At 46.7% G+C, this 21550-nt stretch overlaps 1 protein-coding gene across 1 annotated transcript; it reads right to left on the minus strand.

Annotated features, from left to right (window-relative positions):
- Positions 1 to 435: 435 nt before the first annotated feature.
- Positions 436 to 21260, minus strand: NOP2 (NOP2 nucleolar protein). Its single transcript, XM_081895003.1, has 16 exons — positions 21091 to 21260; positions 17601 to 17646; positions 15988 to 16055; positions 13885 to 14129; positions 12259 to 12302; positions 9478 to 9635; positions 7841 to 8040; positions 7358 to 7447; positions 7184 to 7271; positions 6891 to 7031; positions 5275 to 5414; positions 4772 to 4861; positions 3098 to 3220; positions 2535 to 2632; positions 2300 to 2430; positions 436 to 994 (listed from the first exon to the last, which is right to left on the minus strand). Exons 1-16 carry the CDS (start codon positions 21194 to 21196, stop codon positions 669 to 671), a joined length of 2094 nt encoding a protein of 697 aa, XP_081751129.1. The 5' UTR covers positions 21197 to 21260; the 3' UTR covers positions 436 to 668.
- Between the last annotated feature and the right edge of the window lie 290 nt (positions 21261 to 21550).

The following is a 21550-nucleotide window of genomic DNA, read 5'->3' on the forward strand; positions in this document are numbered from 1 at the left end:
GAGGGGCAGACTTAAAATTCTTAGGTGCTCCATTACACTGTGGGCCTTGATGAAGGGGCAATGTAACTGGACTTTTGTTTGCCTTATTGGTCAAAAGACGGGTGTTGCAACACTGGAAGGGAAGTATCCCTCCCCATAACAGCTCAGTAGTCAGAAGACGTGCCTATTCTTAAAAATACGAAAAGGCAGCACAAAAAGCATAAGCACTCCGAGATCTGGGATCCGTACTTGTTTGTATGAAGTACATGCCCAGTGGGCTCTGCCAGAGCCTATTCCTTGCCACTCTCCGTTTCTCCCCACTGTCTCCTTCCCCCACCAAACCCCCTTCCCCCTTTTAGTTTAGATCAAACAGTATTTACTTCAGCTGTGGGGAAAAATGAAAATAAAAACCATACTGAGACTTGAAATAAAATCCTACACCCAACATGCCACACGACCAGGTAGAAAATCTTTTAATGACTGACAAATTCAGACAGTTTCTGCCCTTCCAAGAGGGCTAAAAGAAAATTAAATATTTTACGTCAGCCCCGGTGTGCAGAGGAGAGTGCCCGAACGCCAACTTGACACAGGTCTTGCCAGGGCAAAGTGCCTTGGGGAGGATCTCCTGCCAGTCTTACTAGCGTTGTCTGGCAGCTGTCAGAGAAGCACCAAACAATGCAATTTCCTCCCTATTGATGGTTTCGGTGCATCTTGCGCTTCTTGCTGGGGGTTGGCCGAGCTTTCGCACCTCCCGGAGAGGGCCGAGCAGCCTTCAAGGGCCTGGACCGCTTCTGGAAGGAGCCTTGCCGTGAGACCAAAAGCTTCTTCTTCTGCTCATCCCCTTTCAATTCTCCTTTTGCAGGTTGCGCCTTGGCAGAAAGTCCCCGTTTTGCAGGCTGCTTCTTAACGGCCTTCGACTCAACACCTTTCCCCGCTTTAGCCGGCGGCTCAGCTGGTGCTGCAACAGATCCCTCTTTTGCTACTTGCACGGCTGGCTCCCCGCTCGGCTCTTCGTCTGGAAACAGAAGCAAGCGTTAGACCAGAACAATGGCAGCAACACTGGATCAGCAGGGAAAGAGAGAGCAGGGTGGGAACAAGCCAAGGACCACAAAGAAAAGGGAGAGCATTGTGTTGAACCCAAGGTTCTGGAAGCTCCGCGAATGCCATCTTGGTAGGCAAGATACCCCCCCCCCAATTAATTGTTAGGTGTTGTAGCAATGAGCTCATCATGTTTATATTCTCTTGCTTTGCTATAAGCTAATAGGCTTGTTTTGACATTATTCTTATCTGTGGGCTTGGGGTGCTGGGCTCTGAGCCCAGAAAGGGGACTATCTGTAAGATTTGGGTGTTTGCCACTTATGCCCTCATCGGTCCTGTATACCTGAAGGAGCATCTCCACTGCCATCGTTCTGGCCCAGACACAAAGTTCCAGGACCGAGGGCCTTCTGGTGGTTCCCTCACTGCAAGAAGTGAGGTTACAGGAAATCAGGCAGAGGGACTTCTTGGTGGTGGCGCCTGCCCTGTGGAACGCCCTCCCATCAGATGTCAAGGCAATAAGCAACTATCTTACGTTTAAAAGACATCTGAAGGCAGCCCTGTTTAGGGAAGTTTTTAATGTTTAATGCTGTATTGTGTTTTTAATATTCGGTTGGGAGCTGCCTAGAGTGGCTAGGGAAACCCAACCAGATGGGCGGGGTATAAATAATAAATGATGATGATTATGATCTGGTCATGTGAAGCGATGGGAAGTGACGTATGCTGCTGGGCGATATCGGGTTCTCAACATTGTGATATATCAGCAGCTAAATACTGCAAAACGCTGATATAGCCCAAGTCTGGAATGTATCTCGGCTGTTCCTTTCTTCCTTCAAGAGAAACAAGCCTACGATACCAAACTAAAACACATAAAAACCTTTATTAACTAAAAATGCTCATCCTGCAATAACATAAAAAAGGATACATCCTGCCCAACCAAAAGATGCAGACCAATTAAGAGCAAAAACAGGCTGCTGGGAAAAGAAGAACGTCTTCCGCAAGCACCATCACTCACTGTTCACATTTTTTTCTCTCTGTTCCAGGTTATATTTAAAGCAGAACCAAAAAGCTAAAAATATATGCTAGATGCCACAACCCCGCCGCTTCAAAACAAAAGTATTACCACTTGACTAAAGCTCAACAGGATCAGAGTGTTGCAGTGAACAGTTCAGCAAAACTGCGTAACTGGCAGCCAAGAAACGGTTTCCAGGACACAGAATTGTGGGAGCGTCTGTTTGGCAAGAAAACAAAGGTTGCTGATGAGGCAAACCCTCCATCCCATTACCTTTTGGAGGCTTGGGAATGGCGTTGGAGAACTTCTTCAGCTTGGCGACAAAGAAGCCGTCCATGTTGTGGGTGTGAGGGTAGAAGCGGCGAGTGGATTTCAAGGTAGGGTGGAAACGGCGCTCCCTAAACCTGAGTGTCAAGGGGAACACAAAGATTGCACGTTGTGAGTTGCTGAGAGCAATGAGAATCATGAGCTGCTCTTGCATTCCAGCTTTAGGATTAGAGAGACACACCTGGTAAAACCTTCCTTGCCAAAGTCCAGGCCTGTCGGCACCAGGCGGACATTGCGTTTCTTCAGGGCGTAATCAACCACCCACTCGTTTTCCTCCACCTGTCAAACACAGACAATGGACGGTCAGATTCCTTAAAAATGTAAAGGTAAAGGACCCCAAGTCCAGTCAAAGGAGACTATGGGGTTGTGGAGCTCATCTCGCTTTCAGGCCGAGGGAGCCGGCGTTTGTCCACAGACAGCTTTCCGGGTCATGAGGCCAGCATGACTAAACTGCTTCTGGCGCAACAGGACACCATGACAGAAACGCCATTTACCTTCCCGCCTAAGTGGTACCTATTTATCTACTTGCACTGGCGTGCTTTTGAACTGCTAGGCTGGCAGGAGCTGGGACAGAGCAAAGGGCACTCAGTTGCGGGGATTCGAACATTCAACTTTCTGATTAGCAAGCCCAAGAGGCTCAGGGGTTTAGACGACAGCGCCACCCGCGTCCTTAAAGCTTCCTACTGGGAAGGGGTGTTCTATTGCCTGGGGCTGCGAAGACTAAACAGGGGAAAGAAGACTCACCATGACTGAACATGTACAATACACGATGTAGCCCCCGGTTTCTGAGGCGGCATTAACCGAGTCAATAGCGCTGAGCAGCAGTTCCTTCTGCAGGTGGGCACAGCGCAAAATGTCCTTCTCATCCTGAAAGAACAAGGCAGACGCACATGAAATGTTCATGTAGGAGCACTTTGTTTATACCAGGGATGGGGAATCTGCGGCTCTGCAGATGGTGCTGATTCCCATCAGTCCCAATTGTCAAGGTGGGAACTGGAATCTCCATTGCACCTAGAGGGACACCCACTTCCCACCATTGGTTTACATTTCCCAACAGCCCTTGAAGAAACCTCCTCCCACTGTGATTCCCATTTGTAGGTGGCGCTGAGGTGCTAAGGATGAGACACGACTTGCTGAATGCAACCCAGCAAATTCATGGCAGAGGTGAGATTAGAAGGCATTTTCTGTCACTACTTAATCCAGAGTTTGGGGAGGGGCCACAAGAGCCAGAACTCTTGCTTGGCATGCAGAATGCTTCAGAGGGTTCAGGCCCTGGCATCACCAGCTGGAAGGATCTTAGTCAGCAGGCCTCAGGCCTGGGAGAGCCTTTGGCAAAGATCACACCAAAGCTGTGATTGGGTATAAGCGTCTTCTTGTGTCATTACGATGTACATCTTGAGTTCTTTCAAAAACTATTATGTTTAAGCCACCTGGATCCTGGCAATTGGTTAAGTTTTAAGAATATGCCCATTAGCCCTAAAACTGCATTCTGTTCGACTTCGTTCTTCAGGTTCCCTCCCCACAAAACTAGTTCAGGTGTGGCAACTGCTAAGCATCTTTGGAAGTGCAGGCAGGCAGAAAGAAATAAACAATTCAGCTTCTCTGTAAGCTCCCTCATCTCGTGCTATAATCCTTGCACTTAGTTATACAATGGTCAAACTGTTCGCTGCCTGCCTGGTTGTCACCGTAACATTTGTTTCGCCAGAGCTTGTGCTTAATTTCATTCTCGTTTGGGCCACACTGCCATCCTTTTAAAAATGAAGGCCTTCTTGCCTCTTTTTTGCTTCCTTGACTTTATTCATCAAGCATGCTGGCATCCTCTTGCACTTCTTGTACCTTTAGTAATCTGTGATATAATTGTTGCCGTCAACACACCTCTCTCACTTCCCCAAAAATATCCTCAAAGAGGTTTTGGTAAGAAATAAAATGAAGCAGATGTGCAGCTCCAAGTCCCTCTTTTTCTGCACACAGATTGCAGTCATGGGATTGTTGTCTATCACATGACGGTATATGTTTTGACTCCACAGAGTGGGAAGTGACGGAGACAGGATGTTTGTTACGGTGTTCCATTAAGTAGGACTATTGTCCTTTGTTCTTTCTCTTTGCTGTCTGATGTCAGAGAGAGAGAGGGAGCCATGTTGCAGTGCTCCGTGTGCGTTTATATGTAAATAAAGTAGATTAGCCAAAATGCTGAGTTGCTGAGGTCTGTCACGCAAGCTAAGTGTGCCAATGTCTGTTGCCATTGGTCGCTGTGATGTTCAGGCAGAAGAAAGCTTTTGAAGTTCCCGAACGATCGACCAGGAGGGAAGGAACATGCCAATTGGGTATGTGTCTCTGCCAGGGTCCTACTCGAGCGTAGGACGAGCTCCTGACAGACCCCTCCCAATGCCCCACTGCAGCGATTAAGGCCCAACTCACCTTATTGGTTTTAACCGTGGGGTCTTTTGCAATAACACCCGTTCCACTGCATGGAGCATCAAGCAGGACCCTGTCAAAGCCACCTAGTACCTTGGGAAAGAAAAATGCATTCAGGAGGACGTTTCTCCCTCAGTTCTACATGGTCTCTCCCTCTCTTGGGCTGGCCGCCTGGACACCAAATGGGTATCTTAAAACCTTCCAGGTCAGCAGAAGAAACAACAGTGGCAACTGTTCCTGCCCAACCCCAACACTCGGGGATTCCTTCTCCGCCCAGCACAGAAAGGAAGTGGCAGGCAACTCAACTTGAGGGACTGTCACTCTTGCCGTGTCTCCATCTGCACTGGTGGAATCCTGCCCCAAGTTTCAAGACAGCATCTGTACCCGCTTCCTCACAAAGTGGACCTTCCCCGCCAGGAATCCACTGGGTCAAGAAAGGTCAGAGCCATCAAAAAACAAAACAAAACCCAATGCCCTCAACCCACCTCCTGCGCAAGCATATATACCTTGGGGAACTGGCGCCCGTCACAGTTGCTCACAACAGCGTTTGTGACTCCCAAGCGGTGCAAATTGCCCACCACACTGCGCAGACGCTCGGCATTGCTGTCATTGGCCAGGATCACACCCGTGTTCTTCATCAGCTGGGCTGCCAAAGCAGGACGCAAATGGGTTAGTGCTTGCAAAGGAATAACAGGTCTCCCTCCAGCCCTGATCATTAGAGACTTAAAATTTCTCCCAGATATCTTGTCCTTGAGGCCCTCTCTCCTTAGGCAGCTCTGTACCTATCAAAGTCTGGGCTTACATGTGGATTTTCCGGGTACCCCTCCACTAGGGGGACAGGCAAGGTCTTTGGAGAATGACTCACTTGAGCGCTAAGAATGGGAGGCAACTTCTACTCCCTCCCTTATTTCAATCTCTTACCCTAAGCTAGATGGTCAGCTGAAAAAGGAATATGAACTGCACCCCACAAACAGCTAAATTCCCAAATCAACAACTCAGGAAAACAAGAAGCAAGGCAAATTGCGGGCCCCTGTAGAAGAGTCTGCAGATAAGCTCAAAATTGTCAAATGAGCCATACTTGTCATCTCCCAGTGACCCAAAAACACAGCAAAGGTGAGCAGGTGGGATTAGTTTCTCCAAAAACACAGGTCAACTTGCAGCAGGTTTCTCTTGGGACACAGCCATGGCATCAGACATCAGCACAAGAAGAGGAGGAGGAGTTTGGATTTGATATCCCGCTTTATCACTCCCCTTCAGGAGTCTCAAAGCGGCTCACATTCTCCTTTCCCTTCCTCCCCCACAACAAACACTCTGTGAGGTGAGTGGGGCTGAGAGACTTCAGAGAAGTGTGACTGGCCCAAGGTCACCCAGCAGCTGCAGGTGGAGGAGCGGGGAAGCGAACCCGGTTCACCAGATTACGAGTCCACCGCTCTTAACCACTACACCACACTGGCTCTCTTAGGACTTAGTATTTATTTATTTATTAAATTTGTATACCCGCCCCACTTTTGTAGATCTCAAGGTGGTTCACAACAAAAAAAAAGACAATATAAAAAAGACAAAAATATATAATAAAAAATAAGAACAAAACCAAAACCAATAGCCCCCCCCTTCCCACAACACATTTAAAAGGACATTGGATGCCAGTCAGCCCAAGGCCTGGTTGAAAAGGAACATTTTTGCCTGGTGCCTAAAGATGTATGAAGGCACCAGGCAAGACTTCCTGGGGAAAGCATGTCACAAATGGGAAGCGCTGCAGAAAAGGCCCATCCTTGTGTCGCCACCATCAGGACCTCTCGTGGAGGAAGCAAATGAAGAAGAGTCACAGAGGATGATCTCAGGGTCCGATATAGCCCTGGTGCATATATTTAGAAATAGATTACCTCTCCCCTCAGTGGAAAAATATTGGGGGGGGGGGCTCCCAAAGAGCCCAGTTGAGGTTCTGTTGTGTTGTGGCCTAGTTTTCCCCAAGCCCAGGCTCCAGCTGAAGTTTCCTTCAGCAAGACGGCCTCTTAGCCGGCAGAGCAGCACTCTTGTGCTTTGTGGTCCATTGGGAGCCAACAAGATGGCAGTACAGACCCCTCTCCACCCTCCAGGTCGAGTCCCAACCCTCCACCAGTACCTATGTAGCTGGTCTTGCCTCCTGGGGCGCAGCACATGTCCAAGACGCGCTCGTTCTCCTGGGGGGCCAGAGCCATGACGGGGAGAAGGCTGCATGCTCCTTGCAGCATGTACTGGCCAGCCAAATATTCTGGGGTGGCACCTGGTAGCGAAGGGAGAAGAAGCAAAGCCATGAGAAACCAGCTGCTGAGAAATGTGGCGGTGTTATTGTTTTTTTGGAGGGGTGTGTGTGTGTGTGTGTGTGTGTGTGTGTGTGTGTGTGTGAAGAGAAAGATAACACAGCCTTCTACTCACCTATAGGCACAGAGGAGTCGTACACAACAAGACCGGTTTTGGACCACTTTCCTAAGGGGTCAAGATTCACCCCACGGTTTATCAGAGCCTGTGGGATGAAGGGGAAAGAAGCCGAGTGAGGTTTTGTCAACCAGGGTTCACCTGAGGGTGGGGGGCTCTCCACCAGCTACACACCTGAGCCAGGTCGCGCCGTCGTGTCTTCAGCGTGTTAGTGCGAAGGGTCACGGGCCGAGGAACCTCGTTGGACTCCAGGAAATCAACCAGCTAAATGTGGGGAGGGGTGAAGAGAGAAAGACCAAAATAAGGCATGAGAGCCACCTATGAGCAGTTGTATTCTGAGAGTGGCTAACCAGGGGCCTGTGAGAAAAATCCCACAAGTAGGACAGGCATGAAACACCATTCTCTCCGATGTGCTCCCCTTCCTGCCTCAATGGTACCTATTTATCTACTTGCACTTTGAGGTGCTTTTGAACTGCTAGGTTGGCAGGAGCAGGGACCAAGCAACAGGAGCTCACCCCGTCGCGGGGATTCGAACCACCGACCTTCTGATCAGCAAGTCCTAGGCTCTGTGGTTTAACCCACAGGAGTGCCACCCACATCCCTAGAAAGAAATTATCCAGGCAGAAAACTGGTTAGGATAACAATAACGCAAAGTACCTCGGAGAGTGGGAAAAGCTCCATCAACTTCTCGATGAGGAAGTCGCTGTAAGAGTAGTAAGCAGCAAGGTCCCGGCGCAGAAGGGCGAGATATTCCTGCCGCGAGTGCCCCTCCTCTCGCTTCGCACTGAAATCCTGAAGCACCTCTATGTTGTCCTTGATGCGCTGGTGAATGAGCTGCAGGTCAGGGGGCTGTGCAGGTGATCAGGATGTTAAGGACCAACAGAAGAGGCAGGGATTGAGGCCTGGTCCCAAGTCAGACCACCCAGGGGGCCCACCTGATTTCTGATTAGATGATTTAATTTCCAGATTGCTTAATATATTAAAAACATCTCCAAGCAGTGTACCATAAAGAAGCAGAAACAGACAACTTAAGGCAAGATATTACAAAAACACGCTGTTACATACAGAAATGCTACATTTACAAAGCACTGATCCCATACTGTATATTCTGGAGCGGAAAAGTTGATCCTCGCAACACTTTGGAGCAGCTAAGAATTCAAGGACCTGCACACATGTTGGCATTCCTTGAAACAGCCCTGTAAAAGCAAGCCGGAATTACCGTATTTTTTGCTCCGTAAGACTCACTTTTTCCTCCCTAAAAAGTAAGGGGAAATGTGTGTGCGTCTTATGGGGTGAATGCAGGCCGCACAGCTATCCCAGAAGCCAGAACAGCAAGAGGGATTGCTGCTTTCACTGTGTAGCGATCCCTCTTGCTGTTCTGGCTTCTGAGATTCAGAATATATTTTTTTCTTGTTTTCCTCCTCCAAAATCTAGGTGCGTCTTGTGGTCTGGTGCGTCTTATAGAGCGAAAAATACGGTACCACTCCGTTACTGCGAACAAAGAGTTTCAAAGCGAAGGGAAGGCGCTAGATATCTGAACCAGGAGATCCCCCAGCTCCCAGACACTCATTCCCATTACAATGTGGGTGCTTAGCTTGCATGTGGGGCCTGTAATTTTAAAACCCCCCCAAAACTTGCTGCTCTCAAAGGTTTCCTGCTGTGATACCAAATGGTTTTCTGGGGGGCTGTTCTCCAAGCCTCCCACCATTCTTAATCAATCACAAAAATAAGGATTTTTTTTTCTTTTGACAACTTCTCCTCACTGTGAGATTTTGATGCCGTTTTTAAAATTATTATATAGTTTATATTTTGATGTTGTTCTGTGAACTGCCCTGAGACCTCTGGGAATAGGGTGGTATATAAATTCAAATAATAATAATAATAATAATAATAATAATAATAATAATAATAATAATTTATTATGCCAAGGCCCCCCACAATTTCTCCGTTAAAATTTTTTAACCGTGTTTTAAATGAGCACCCCCAAAGGACTCCTGCTGTGTTGCCAAAAGATTTTTGCAACACCCCCTACAAGATCTGTCCTTTATTTTATAAAAAAATGATTGGCCATGCCCACTTTGACATGTGACAACCGCTGGTTGGCGCTGGGTCAACGTGGTCTTTGGCCTGAGAAAGGTTCGCTCCCCGCTGCATCGCCAAGGAGGCCGAAGGGGCCACAGAGGAAAAGGCGTTCAAGGAAACCTAAGGCGGACAGCCCAGGGCAACACGGCACATCTCCCCTCTCGCCCCCAAGACATGTAGGCGCCCCCATCTCCAACCAAGAGGAAGGATATCTTCTTTCTCAATCTCCTGCCCGCTAGGAAGCACAAAGTTCTCCTCTGTGTCCACGTTGAGCTGCAGGTCTGTGTCCTTGCTTTGCTCCTGCGCTGCCTCCCGTTTCCGTGGCGACGTCTCATCCTCACTGCCACTGTCATCGTCGCTGAAGGCCGGGCTGCATCCAAGAAAGGGAAGCATTTCAGCAGGAGATTTTTACCACTCATCAGAGTGCATACCCCTGTTCAGGGGTAGCCAATGTGGTTCAGTCTTTTATTTTACACCCCACATTTTCGCTAAGGATCTCCCCCTCCTCATTTAATCCGCACAACAACCCTGTGAGGTAGATTAGGCTGAGAGGCACTGAGCATATACTGAGTGGGGATTTGTACCCTGGCATGCCAGGTCCTAGTCCGACACTCTCACCCAGGGTCAGCAACCTAAGGCCCATGGGCCACAAGCGGCCCACAGGGGTCGTTTTACCGGCCACCATGCTGCCCCCAAACCGTGAGTCTCCCTGTGCTGCACTAAACCCTGCGCTGCACTAAACCAGGGGGCTCCGCGGCAGTGAACCAGCCCAGGCAAGGTAAGCTTTGCTGACTCCTGTCCCAAGGTGAAAAACTTCTGGGAAAAGATTTATAATGAATTGAAAAAAATGTTGAAACATACATTTATAAAGAAACCAGAGGCCTTTCTTCTTGGAATAACAGGTTTGGAATTGTCCAAGAAAGATGTTAAATTATTTTTGTATGCCACAACCGCTGCTTGTATTTTGCTAGCTAAAAAGTGAGAAAACCCAAGAATTACTAACAATAGAAGAATGGCAGATGAAGATAATGGATATTTCGGAGCTAGCCAACCTAACCAGAAGAGTCCACGACCAGAAGGAGGAGGAGTATCAGGAAGAGTGGATTAAATTTAATGATTACTTAGTTAAATTTGTTAAGTTAAATTAACTGAAAAGAGCTTGCAGATACTTAATTGGCTTAGGATTTTATTTATGTTAAGTGATGAATTAATATGTTTAATTTCATAATGTGAAGATCTAAGGATGTTAATATTTAAGTTAAGTTTTATAAGAACTGTGATTTGGAAAACCGTTAAAAGGGCATGCAATGAAATTCAACCAAGGGGAAGCAAGGAAGTCACTTAACAATGTTAATAAGTGTAATTTTCAATAAGGCTATGGTTTATGTTTGTTTGTCTATAATGTTGTGAAAACCAATAAAAAAAATTTGGGGAAAAAAGCCTTGCCGACTCCTGCTCTAACCGCTACCAGTGTTGAAAATTAGCCAGGCGCCAGTCCAATTGCAACCACGTGGAGTTCTTTGGATCCCGTCTTGGCGACTGACATCTCCATCCAAGCTGGTCCCTCTAGCTTTCTTAAGCAAGAATGCAGAAGAGGTTACTTATTGCATTTATGTCCCACTGTCTTCCTCAAGGAGTACGTGGTTCTCCCCGCTCATCAGTTAATTTCTACAAGAACCCTGTCAGGTAGGTTAAGAGGCTGTGACTAGCTCCAAGGCCACCCAGCCAGCTTCAGACTGAGTGGGGACTGGAACCCTGATCTTCCAGGTCCTAGTTCGATACTCTAAACCAGGGGTCAGCAAACTTTTTCAGCAGGGGGCCGGGTCACTGTCCCTGAGACCTTGTGGGGGGCCGGACTATATTTTGAAGAAAACAATGAACGAATTCCTATGCCCCACAAATAATCCAGAGATGCATTTTAAATAAAAGCACACATTCTACTCATGTGAAAACACCAGGCAGGCCCCACAAATAACCCAGAGATGCATTTTAAATAAAACAACACATTCTACTCATGTAAAAACACGCTGATTCCCAGACCGTCTGCAGGCTGGATTTAGAAGGTGAATGGGCCGGATCCGGCCCCCAGGCCTTAGTTTGCCTACCCCTGTTCTAACCACTACACCATACTGGGTTCCTAGTTACTTCTGAACTACGGGGCAGCTCTATAAATTAAGTAGGTAAATAAATATGGGAAAGCAAAATATCATTTGGAGAAGGATCTGAAATACTTTTCTTGAAGCTTGAATTAGTTTTATTTGATATAACCACGTGGGTGGTGCTGTCGGTTAAACCACAGAGCCTAGGATTTCCCAATCAGAAGGTCGGTAGTTCGAATCCCCGTGAAGGGGTGAGCTCCCGTTGCTCAGTCCTTGCTCCTGCCAACCTAGCAGTTCAAAAGCATGTCAAAGTGCAAGTAGATAAATAGGTACCACTCCAGTGGGAAGGTAAACAACGTTTCCGTGCACTGCTCTGGTTCACCAGAAGCAGCTTAGTCATGCTGGCCACATGACCTGGAAGCTGTACGCCGGCTTCCTTGGCCAGTAAATCGAGATGAGCGCTGCAACCCCAGAGTTGGCCATGACTGGACCTAGTTGTCAGGAGTCCCTTTACCTTTTACCTAATGTGTTGTAATTTGAGATTTGTTTTTGAAAATATAAAGCGATATAAAAATGGAATGAAACATCATCGTAAGTCCAATGGGGGGGTGGGAATGGTGTCTAGACATTCCATTGTGGCGACTGCAGCCTAGGTTTAAGGTGCCAATTGGCATTTATAGATTATACACCTGAGTTTCTAACACTGACCACTGCACCATACTGGCCTCCATCTTGTGCCTTCCAGATATTGGTAGACTATAACTCCCACCGCCCCTGAGCATTAGTCACATTGGCTGAGGGCTGATGCGAGTCCAATGACACGCTGGCAATTCCTGCTCTAAAAGGGTGAAGGGTTCGTCAGCCCACAAAATCTAAATCTCTTGGTTTACTCACCCCTCCAGCTTCTCTTTTTGGGCAGCTTGTTCTATAGGCAAGAGCTGAGTTTAAATTAAAAAAAAAAGACAGACACACACAAAGGAGAGAGAGAAGCAGCTTAATCAGATGTCAGATATACACCTCACACATCAAGAGGGATAAACACAGATTCACAGCAGGAATTGCAGAGTGGAGAAATCGACACTGTTCATTGTAAGTAGACACATGGATTGTTATCTTCCAGATTCACGCATCTGTTTATGCTGGTTTGTATTCGTATTTCATTTCCAATTATTTTTATCGATATTCCATAATTTTAAACAAATTGCCACCAAATTAACACAAATTTAAAAGTTGACTTCCCACCCACTATATAGAGGTGTCCCCTCTATTTTCCTCCCTCATTTTGCTGCTCCCCAAAAAACAACTTTTCCAACTACCCTTTCAAAATACATTCACCCCTTCTCCCTACACATCACACATCACCAATTTCTGCTATGGCTTTTATACGTTGTTATAACCTGTCTTCAAAATAGCCGAGTAGAGTAAATCCTCTTCTGCCCATCAATAATGGTCGTTCATCGGTTTTCAAACATTTCCTTCTGGTACCTCTTGAGTGACACTTTGCCTGAGAAAAGCAGATCTTGCTTCCTCCCAGGCAACACACACACATTCCTCCTTAACGTGGCCTTGAACATTGCTGCCTGACATCTGGCCCCAGGAATCAACAACTCAGCCTCACTGGTGCAGCGTGCAGAGGGTGAAAATGAAACCCCTAATTTTTATATATATAAATATATAGCATTTGTATAAATATTTTAAGAAGGATGAAGTACTGAAGATTTTTGGAGAAGCATGCTAACAAGAGATTCTCATAAGCAGAAAGGTTTTCCACTGCCTGCACTGGCAATTCTTTTCTGTCCATTATTTTACGGAAGGTAACCTTGTCTGAATTCTAGGGGGTGGGAAACACATTCACTGGCAGAGCCAGAAGCATCAATAGCTGCGGGCGATGCAAAAATCTATTTGCAGCAGAGAAGCAGCAGGTTAAGAGCCAAATGACTCATTCACCTACTTGCAATGCCACAAACATCTCTGCAGTTGCAAGGGTGAGGGTAGTGGCACAATATGCACATTTCTTACTGAAATATTTTTCCCCTTTCCTTTTTAAAGACACTTACTCTCTCTCTCTTTCGCTCTTACAATTTAGAACATTCACCTATACAACCTTAAAGTATCAATGACTTTCCTTCTTCTCTTTCTGTGGTTCATTTTACATATCATAAATCCCTGCCTATTTTATGTAAACCATTCAGTATTTCATCAAAACTTATTTATACTGTTGAATTTGTCTTAATGATGCCCACGTTTCCAAGCGTACACAATCCCCCCATATATTCAGTAAACATTCTCCAATCTTCTTTAAACGAATCTTCTTCTCGTTCTGTTATTCTATATGTTAGATCTGCAAGCTGCGCATATTCCATCAGTTTAAGTTACTTACCATTTATTTTTAATACCTCACGGTAGACTGAAGATTCAGATGGGAGATTTACCAAGTCACAGCTGAGTTATACAACGCAAACTCTTTCCCACCCAACAGGAAGAATTATTTTCACCCATGGAAGGCCAAGGAATCCTTACCTCCTCTTCGTCATCAGAAGACAGATCTCCGTAGTCGTCCACCATCTCTTCCTCACTTCCATCATCTCCGCCGCTCTCATCAAGTGCTTCACTGTCCTCTTCATCACTCTCTTCGGGTCTCGGTCTCTTTTTTCCTGAGGCCGAAGGAGTCAGCCAAGAAGCGTTGCCATCGCTGAAGCCACGCTGGCGGCCATCTTGTGCGGCCGCTCTTCCATTTGCGGCCTTCAACAAAGGCGTCTCTGCAGCTGCAAAGCAAGACCGAAAGGAACTATTTAGAACAGGTCTTGAAGAAGAAATGTTCTGAAGCAGCTGTAGTTGTACCTGTTCTAAAGAGTGCCTTGTACTTCGGTTTCCTGAGAAAAATCCAAGTATTCAAGGCCCCTAACTCAAACCAAGTATGGAGGCACTTTAGAGAAAGGCCAGCAGGTATTGCAAAATATGAAACGCAAGATTAAAACAGCGAAGAATCAAAGACATGTGAGAACCTGAAGTCCTTAGAAATAATAATAATAATTTATTATTTATACCCCAGCCATCTGGCTGGGTTTCCCCGGCCACTCTGGGCGGCTTCCAACAAAACACCAAAATACAATAACCTATTAAACATTAAAAGCTTCCCCAAACAGGGCTGCCTTTAGATGTCTTCTAAAAGTTTGGTAGTTAGACATCTGGTGGGAGGGCGTTCCACAGGGCGGGTGCCACTACCGAGAAGGCCCTCTGCCTGGTTCCCTGTAACTTGGCTTCTTGCAGTGAGGGAACCGCCAGAAGGCCCTCGGCGCTGGACCTCAGTGTCCGGGTAGAACGATGGAGGTGGAGACGCTCCTTCAGGTATACTGGGCCGAGGCTGTTTAGGGCTTTAAAGGTCAGCACCAACACTTTGAATTGTGCTCGGAAACGTACTGGGAGCACAAAAATATGGCGCCGTGTCTTTAAAGGAATAAAAAAATATTTACAAAAACAACATCTTTGCAGAATAATAATAATAATAATTTATTATTTGTACCTCGCCCATCTGGCTGGGTTTCCCCAGCCACTCTGGGCGGCTTCCAACAAAGATTAAAAATACATTAAAATGTCACACATTAAAAACGAATGGAAGCGAAAGACGATGTTGGCAGGTCGGTCGTATGCCGCAGGAAGCAATCCTGCCACCAGAATAAACAGCTGAGCTCAAAGATCAGGTCCACCTCCCAGAGCACAAGTTGCCATCGATCTGGTGTAAGTACTTCTATCAACTAGGACTTTTGTCAGTTAATAGATGGGAGTAAGAGCAAGCTTCAACCTGTGGTTGAGAGTTTAGGGCATAAGTGCTTCTTTTTGGGGTTGAAAACAGAGCAAGATACATAAAGAACTTTTTTGGGGGGAGGGGAAGAGGTGCATAATTGTGAGGGTTTTTTGTTTGTAATCTCCTGACTGTTACAGCATGTGGAATCAATAAGGAATTTCCTTCCTTTGAGACACCAGAAGCAGACAGGAGGCTGCCCTGAACTCAAAATCTTCTAGCATCTGACGAAAGTTTGCTATTAGCTATGACAGCTTGTGACACAATACATCTGCTGATTTTTAAGGTGCCTGAATTCTAGGGTTACTGCCAAATACGGACCAACACTGTTACCTTTTTGAATTATAAGAGAGAGCATCCCCAAATCCCTGCAGAGGCAGAACAGATGAAGACGGAGTCTATTGCACACCTTGAAAAGTTGTTCCTGAGGCTCAAGAGACTACCCATAAAAGAACAGGGTGCTGGAATGGGCGCAGCTGGAGGTTGTGGGGAGTACAGAAATCCTGCTGGAATCGACACCAATGTCTGCAGGGAATCACCCCTGTTGGTTTTCACAAGGAAGGAAACACTCAACTACCAACCTGTAGCTCAGGCTCCCTCAAACTCGGCCCTCCAGATGTTTTTGGCCTACAACTCCCATGATCCCTAGCTAGCAGGACCAGTGGTCAGGGATGCTGGGAATTGTAGTCTCAAAACATCTGGAGGGCCAAGGCTAAGGAAGCCTGCTGTAGCTCGTCTTTATATCCATCTGCACTAGGCACTGAAGAGCAACAACAGCCTCTTCAAAGTGATGAACAAAAATGAATTTGATGCCCCCTCACCTGTCTGGAGATCAGGGCCTTCTGCATCTGCCTGGGGCTTTGTGGATTTGATTCGTCTCTTTGCAGCTCTAAAATAAGACGAGAATGAGCTAAAAGCAAGCATGGCTAAGAGACCAAAATAAATCAATGTACACTAAGGAAAGTTTTAGCCAAGAATTCAGTAAGAGGACACATTTACTTTTTTCAGAATTCAAGGACACATTTATTTTTTTCAAGTCATTTTGGTATCATGTTTTCTAAAGGAAAAAAAAAATATATACGATAAGATGAATGTGCCTATATTTTAAAAAATGGCAGCAAGTATAATTTAGAAGATATATATTTTTTAATCCTGTTGCAATAGCAGGACTCTGTGCTGGTTCCTGCTAGCACAACTATTTAGTTCCTAAGAATATCAAATATAAAAGTAGAGTTAACCATAGCCAGATGAACTACAATCAACATTAAAACACAAGGCCTGGCAATCTGTTGCCAATTATGTTTCTCCATTTCTAATTCTAACCTGGACTGCTTGAGTATAAGAATCAAATCCTTAGGATTCAACCCACATTGCCTTGTGGAAGCAAATCTACCATGAGAGCCATGCCTAAAACAAACCACACAATTACTGGCAAATCTCAAAGATGGCTTAGTAATGAGTGGCAAGCACACTAGTTTACAATGTGCATTCTAACATCATTTTCTTCAGAAAGCAGATAACATTAATAAAATCCATGTCGATAGATATTGTTCATGCAATCAGTTAATGCTGGATGTCATTAATGAATCAGTTAACACCGGAAAAAGCAAAGAATTAAAGTCTCTCTCCTTGGTGGGCAGTCATTAAACTGGGGAACATTCTTTTTTCCATTTTCTGTTGCATGAGATTATTCAACTGTTCTTATATGTTCTTTCAATGCTGATTTCAAATCTGAAATCGATTTTTGTGTACATGCTATAGTTATCTTGCCATTTACAACTTTTGCCGATACGTCATATTTACACTGGGGATAAGTGGACACTGACACGTTGATCTACCCTAACCACATGGTAATTATTGTTTTGCAAACTTAATTTTTATTTATTTTTATAGTTTTGTAACCTAAATATTTATATTTTTCAGATCGAACCATGGCTTCTTCAAGTAGACAAAAATGTGTAAATAAGTCGGAAATTGAAAGATAACTATAGCATGTACATGAAAATCGATTTCAGATTTTAAATCAGCATTGAAAGAACATATAAGAACAGTGGAAAAAATCTCATGCAAAAGAAAATGGAAAAAAAATTCTTCCCCATTTTTTTGCATACCTCCAACTGTACATAGATATACATGTCATGTTCAATGCTATATAAGTCACTTACATTTATACTCATATTGTACTACTTTGGCGATGTGTTTAATAAAATATTGAATTCTTGCATTGTGAAAAACAAAGATTATGGTGAAAAGTGAAAAATGTGAATTGCAAAAAAACTAGAGCTTACAGAACAAAACCAACTTCAGATATGAAATCAGTCGAAATTAGGTTATAACAACTGCAGGTGTCAATGCAGCAAAAATTTTGCTCTCCTGTGTTATTTAAAAATAAGAGCAAAGTATCTTTCTGAATAAAGCCGCCTTTACTACCAACCTTCGTCGAGCATGACTGGAAAGCTTCTTTGCACTGTCAGAGGAATCTGGAGGTTGAGCAGGAGAAAAAGAACAATTAAAATTATTAGAAGGCTGATATAGCAATACAGCAAGAAAGACCAAGGAAGCATCAAGGCCTTCCGACTCCATTTAATGTGATTTCAAATAGGACAAAATCTCAACCGGGGAGGCAGAGCTGCCGGGCCGCAATGCCATTACCCCCAGGGAGAGATCTCTGCCTGTTGAGAGTTTTGAAACTGCCCCCAAAACCCAGAGAAAGGAGAAGGGGATATGAATATCACAGGGCGAAGGAAGTGTCAAAGCTGCTTTTCTGCACTGATCTTCTCTCTTTCCCCATTTCTCCTTGGGACAGGGCAAGAAAGGAAAGCTAGCTGCTACGGTTTTCCCAGATGCAATGCCAATCCAGATTCGTGAAATAAGCTCTCAAATGTTAATAGGCCGCACGGTTTTTTAATAGCCAGCTAGGGACTGGTGGGAGAGGGACAGAGGGCTCCATCTCTCCTACAACAGCTGCCTGACACGTTTCTGCACTGGAGCAGAGAAGTTCTCCATCAATTCACCCACTCAGCTGCACACAATTCATTGTCATCCATGGCTACTAGGCAAGGGCTGACATAGAAGGCTGTCCCAAACCATGGTTTGGGTATTATGGAAAGATCTAGGGTTACCAGACGTCCCCGTTTCCTGGGGACAGTCCCCGGATTTGCGAATAAGTCCCTGGACAAATTCCATCCCTGGAATGTCCCCGGATTTCACCTAATGTCCCCAGGAAATGCAGCAGCGGCAGTCTCAGCAGCCCAGAGCAGTTGGCTCTGGCTGGCTTCAGGAGCTGCTCGGAAGTCCCCATATGATGGTGGTGCAGGGGCTCTAAGATGCAGCTTCCGGGCTGCCTCCACCTTCCCTGACCCCAGCAACTCAGCTGTGAAGGGAGGCTTCATGCTGCCTAGCGGAGCAGCCTCCCAACTCCTACTTGTGTGCAAGCAGGAGCGGGGCGGGGATCTCTCAGTTAGGCAACTGGAAGCCTCCCTTCTCAGTTGAGGGATCCCTACCCCCTCCTGCTTGCACACAAGTAGGAGTGGGATTGGGGCTACTCCGATGGGAAGGGAGGCATCACGCTGTCCGAGCCTCGCCGCCACCACCGTTCTCGGCCCTCCTCCGCCTTCCATGCCTGACCCACTGCGCACTGCTTCCCCACCACCAATGAACCAACTACTCAGGGGCTGCCCAGGCTCATGGAGAAAGGAGACAGAAGCCTCGGAGGAAGGGGAAATGTGGCGGTTGAGGTCAAGGCGGCGGCCGCCCATCGCCACCGCCATCACTGCAGCATCAACGTCCCAAACATGTAGTATGTATGTATGTATTTAAAGTGTTCCCGGATTCATTGGGGAAAAAATCTGGTAACCTTAGCTTTGCAGACCCATGAGCTGCGCATTCCTTTCTCTCCTTGCACACAGCAATCAATTACTCCACGCTCCTGCTTGCAGCAAACCACCCTTCCCTATTTTGTTGGGACAGATGAACCATAGTTTACATTTGCTTGCCAAGAAGAATCAAAACCTGGTTTGCAACCCACATTTGCAGACAAGTGCAAACCATGGTTTGCCTGTGTGAACAAACGAGAAGGAAATAGTGGACAACGCACAAGGGGAAGAGAGCAAGGGAGCCCAAGGCTCGTTCTCAGAAGACCAAACCATCGTTTGGCACAAGCAGGAATAAAGAAGGGTTGGAGAAATGCCAGCCAGTATGTAAAGTATGTTTGTCAGTGGCTAGCTATGGAAGCTGTAGTACAACCACATACAGAGGGACCGCATTGGCTACCCAGCCTCTAACACTATGTCAGAAAAGCCATGGAGGGAACATTTCAACAGAAGAGGCAAGATGAATCCAGCCATCCCCAAGAAAGCCTACACAAAGTCCTTTTCCAGAAGCAAAACAGGTTATAGGCTTATACATACTAAAAACAAAGAGCTGCAGCTCAGAAGACACTGAACTCAACATGAAACACCAGTTTCAGTGCAAGAGTGCAAAGACCCACGGAATACCCTACAGAAACCATGCAAGTTTCAAAAATTAAAAGCATGCCTCTTATGCTACCTTTGCCTATTACCCTGGCCTCTGACATCTGAGACGTGTGTTTTCAGGACCCACCCTATCCCTGTGAACTGGTTTAGCTGATTTTAATTCTGAATTTTACATCGCTGGGCCCTGTTTGTGAAGGGCAGGTAGCAATAACAATAACACCTTCAGATCCCTAACAACAACCCTGTTAAGTAAAACTACTATCATCCCTACTGCAGATGCGGGGGTGGAGGCACGGCGGATTCCAGTGGCCACCAGTGATCTTGTGAGAAAGAAGAGAGTTGAACTAGCACGTGTGGAGCAATCCTAAACACTGCAACTAAGAGGCAAATCCAACAGGACTTGCTTGTTTTTGGTTAAGCATACATGGGGCTGCACCTTTAGCACACTAGAGGTGGGCAGAAAACAGACTATTCGCTCGGGTTGCGAACGTGATCCGTGCCGGAGGCACATTTGCAATCCGTGCGTCTGTGCATGCGCGGGTCGTGATTCGCCGCTTCTGTGCATGCGCCGAAACCTGGAAGTAACCCGTTCCAGTACTTCCGGATTCAGCAGTGTGCAACCCAAAAATCACACAATCCGAAGTGTCTGTAACCCGAGGTATGACTGTACATCCACTGCAGCAGCTAACAGAATTCCATTGCAGTGCCCTAAGGGACGTTGTCATGCGCTTAAGAAGGCAGAACCATAAGGATTGCTTAGCTCAATTGGTTGGAGTGTGGTGCTGATAATGCTGATAGTTTGAGCCCCGTGTGGGTGCACACTAAAGAGGGTTGGTTGGACAAGATCAGTACAGTGGTACCTCGGGTTAAGTACTTAATTTGTTCCGGAGGTCCTTTCTTAACCTGAAACTGTTCTTAACCTGAAGCACCACTTTAACTAATGAGGCCTCCTGCTGCCGCTGGAGCACGATTTCTGTTCTGATCCTGAAGCAAAGTTCTTAACCTGAAGCACTATTTCTGGGTTAGCGGAGTCGTATGTAACCCGAGGTACCACTGTATTTCTCAAACGTGGGTGGCCAGCTGTTGTTGGACTACAACTCCCGCCATCCCTGCTAGTTAAGGATGATGGGAGTTGTAGTCCAACAACAACAGCTGGCGACCCACGTTTGAGAAACGCTGGGTGATCCTCGCGGTCCCTACCAACTCTGAAAGCCTATGATTCTATATCATAGGATCGACGGCCCGTCGATGCGCGGGATCCTGTTCTCGCAGGGGCCGACCAGGCAGCTTAATCCCAGATCCCCCGCTATACAAATGCGCGCGGATTGAGGTTTCTACAGCACGTGCACTCTCCGGTGTCGATCCACCCGCGCCGATACTCTGCCCGCGATCCACCCCGCAGGGCCGAACCCAAAGTGTGTGGGGAGCGGGGGGGTGTCGCAATTTTACCAGGCGGCAGGAAACGAGCGATCTCCTCCTCGGCTCCGCGCTGCTTGCGCGCCTTGCGCCCCGGGCCGCGCTTCACCTTGCGGGTCGGGTCCAGCTTGCGCCCCATGGCTTCCCTCTTCCTGGCGAGGCGAGCTGGGCTTCCTCCACGTGGGCTGCCCCCTTTTCCCAGGCTCAGCCGCGCGCACTTCCTTCCTTCCGCCCCGCCGGCGGGCGCTGATTGGCCAGCCTCGCCGACCGGCTGCGCCTTTGTTTCATTCAGCATTCGCCGCCAAGTGGGTGGGCTGAGTTTCCGCTTTCGGGAGGCGGACTTTCCCTTTCCTTCCCTCCCGCGAGGCGGAAGTGAGAGCTGCCCGTGGAACCCAGGGGAGAAAAACCAGGATTTCATTTCATTTTCTATCATGTCCTTGATTGTTACTGGGGGCAGCAGCGCGTAACTCAGGAAAGTGCAGCTGTTGCTACA

Source organism: Podarcis melisellensis (assembly GCF_964234715.1).
Source record: "Podarcis melisellensis genome assembly, chromosome: 17".
Classification (NCBI taxonomy): Eukaryota; Metazoa; Chordata; class Lepidosauria; order Squamata; family Lacertidae; genus Podarcis; species Podarcis melisellensis.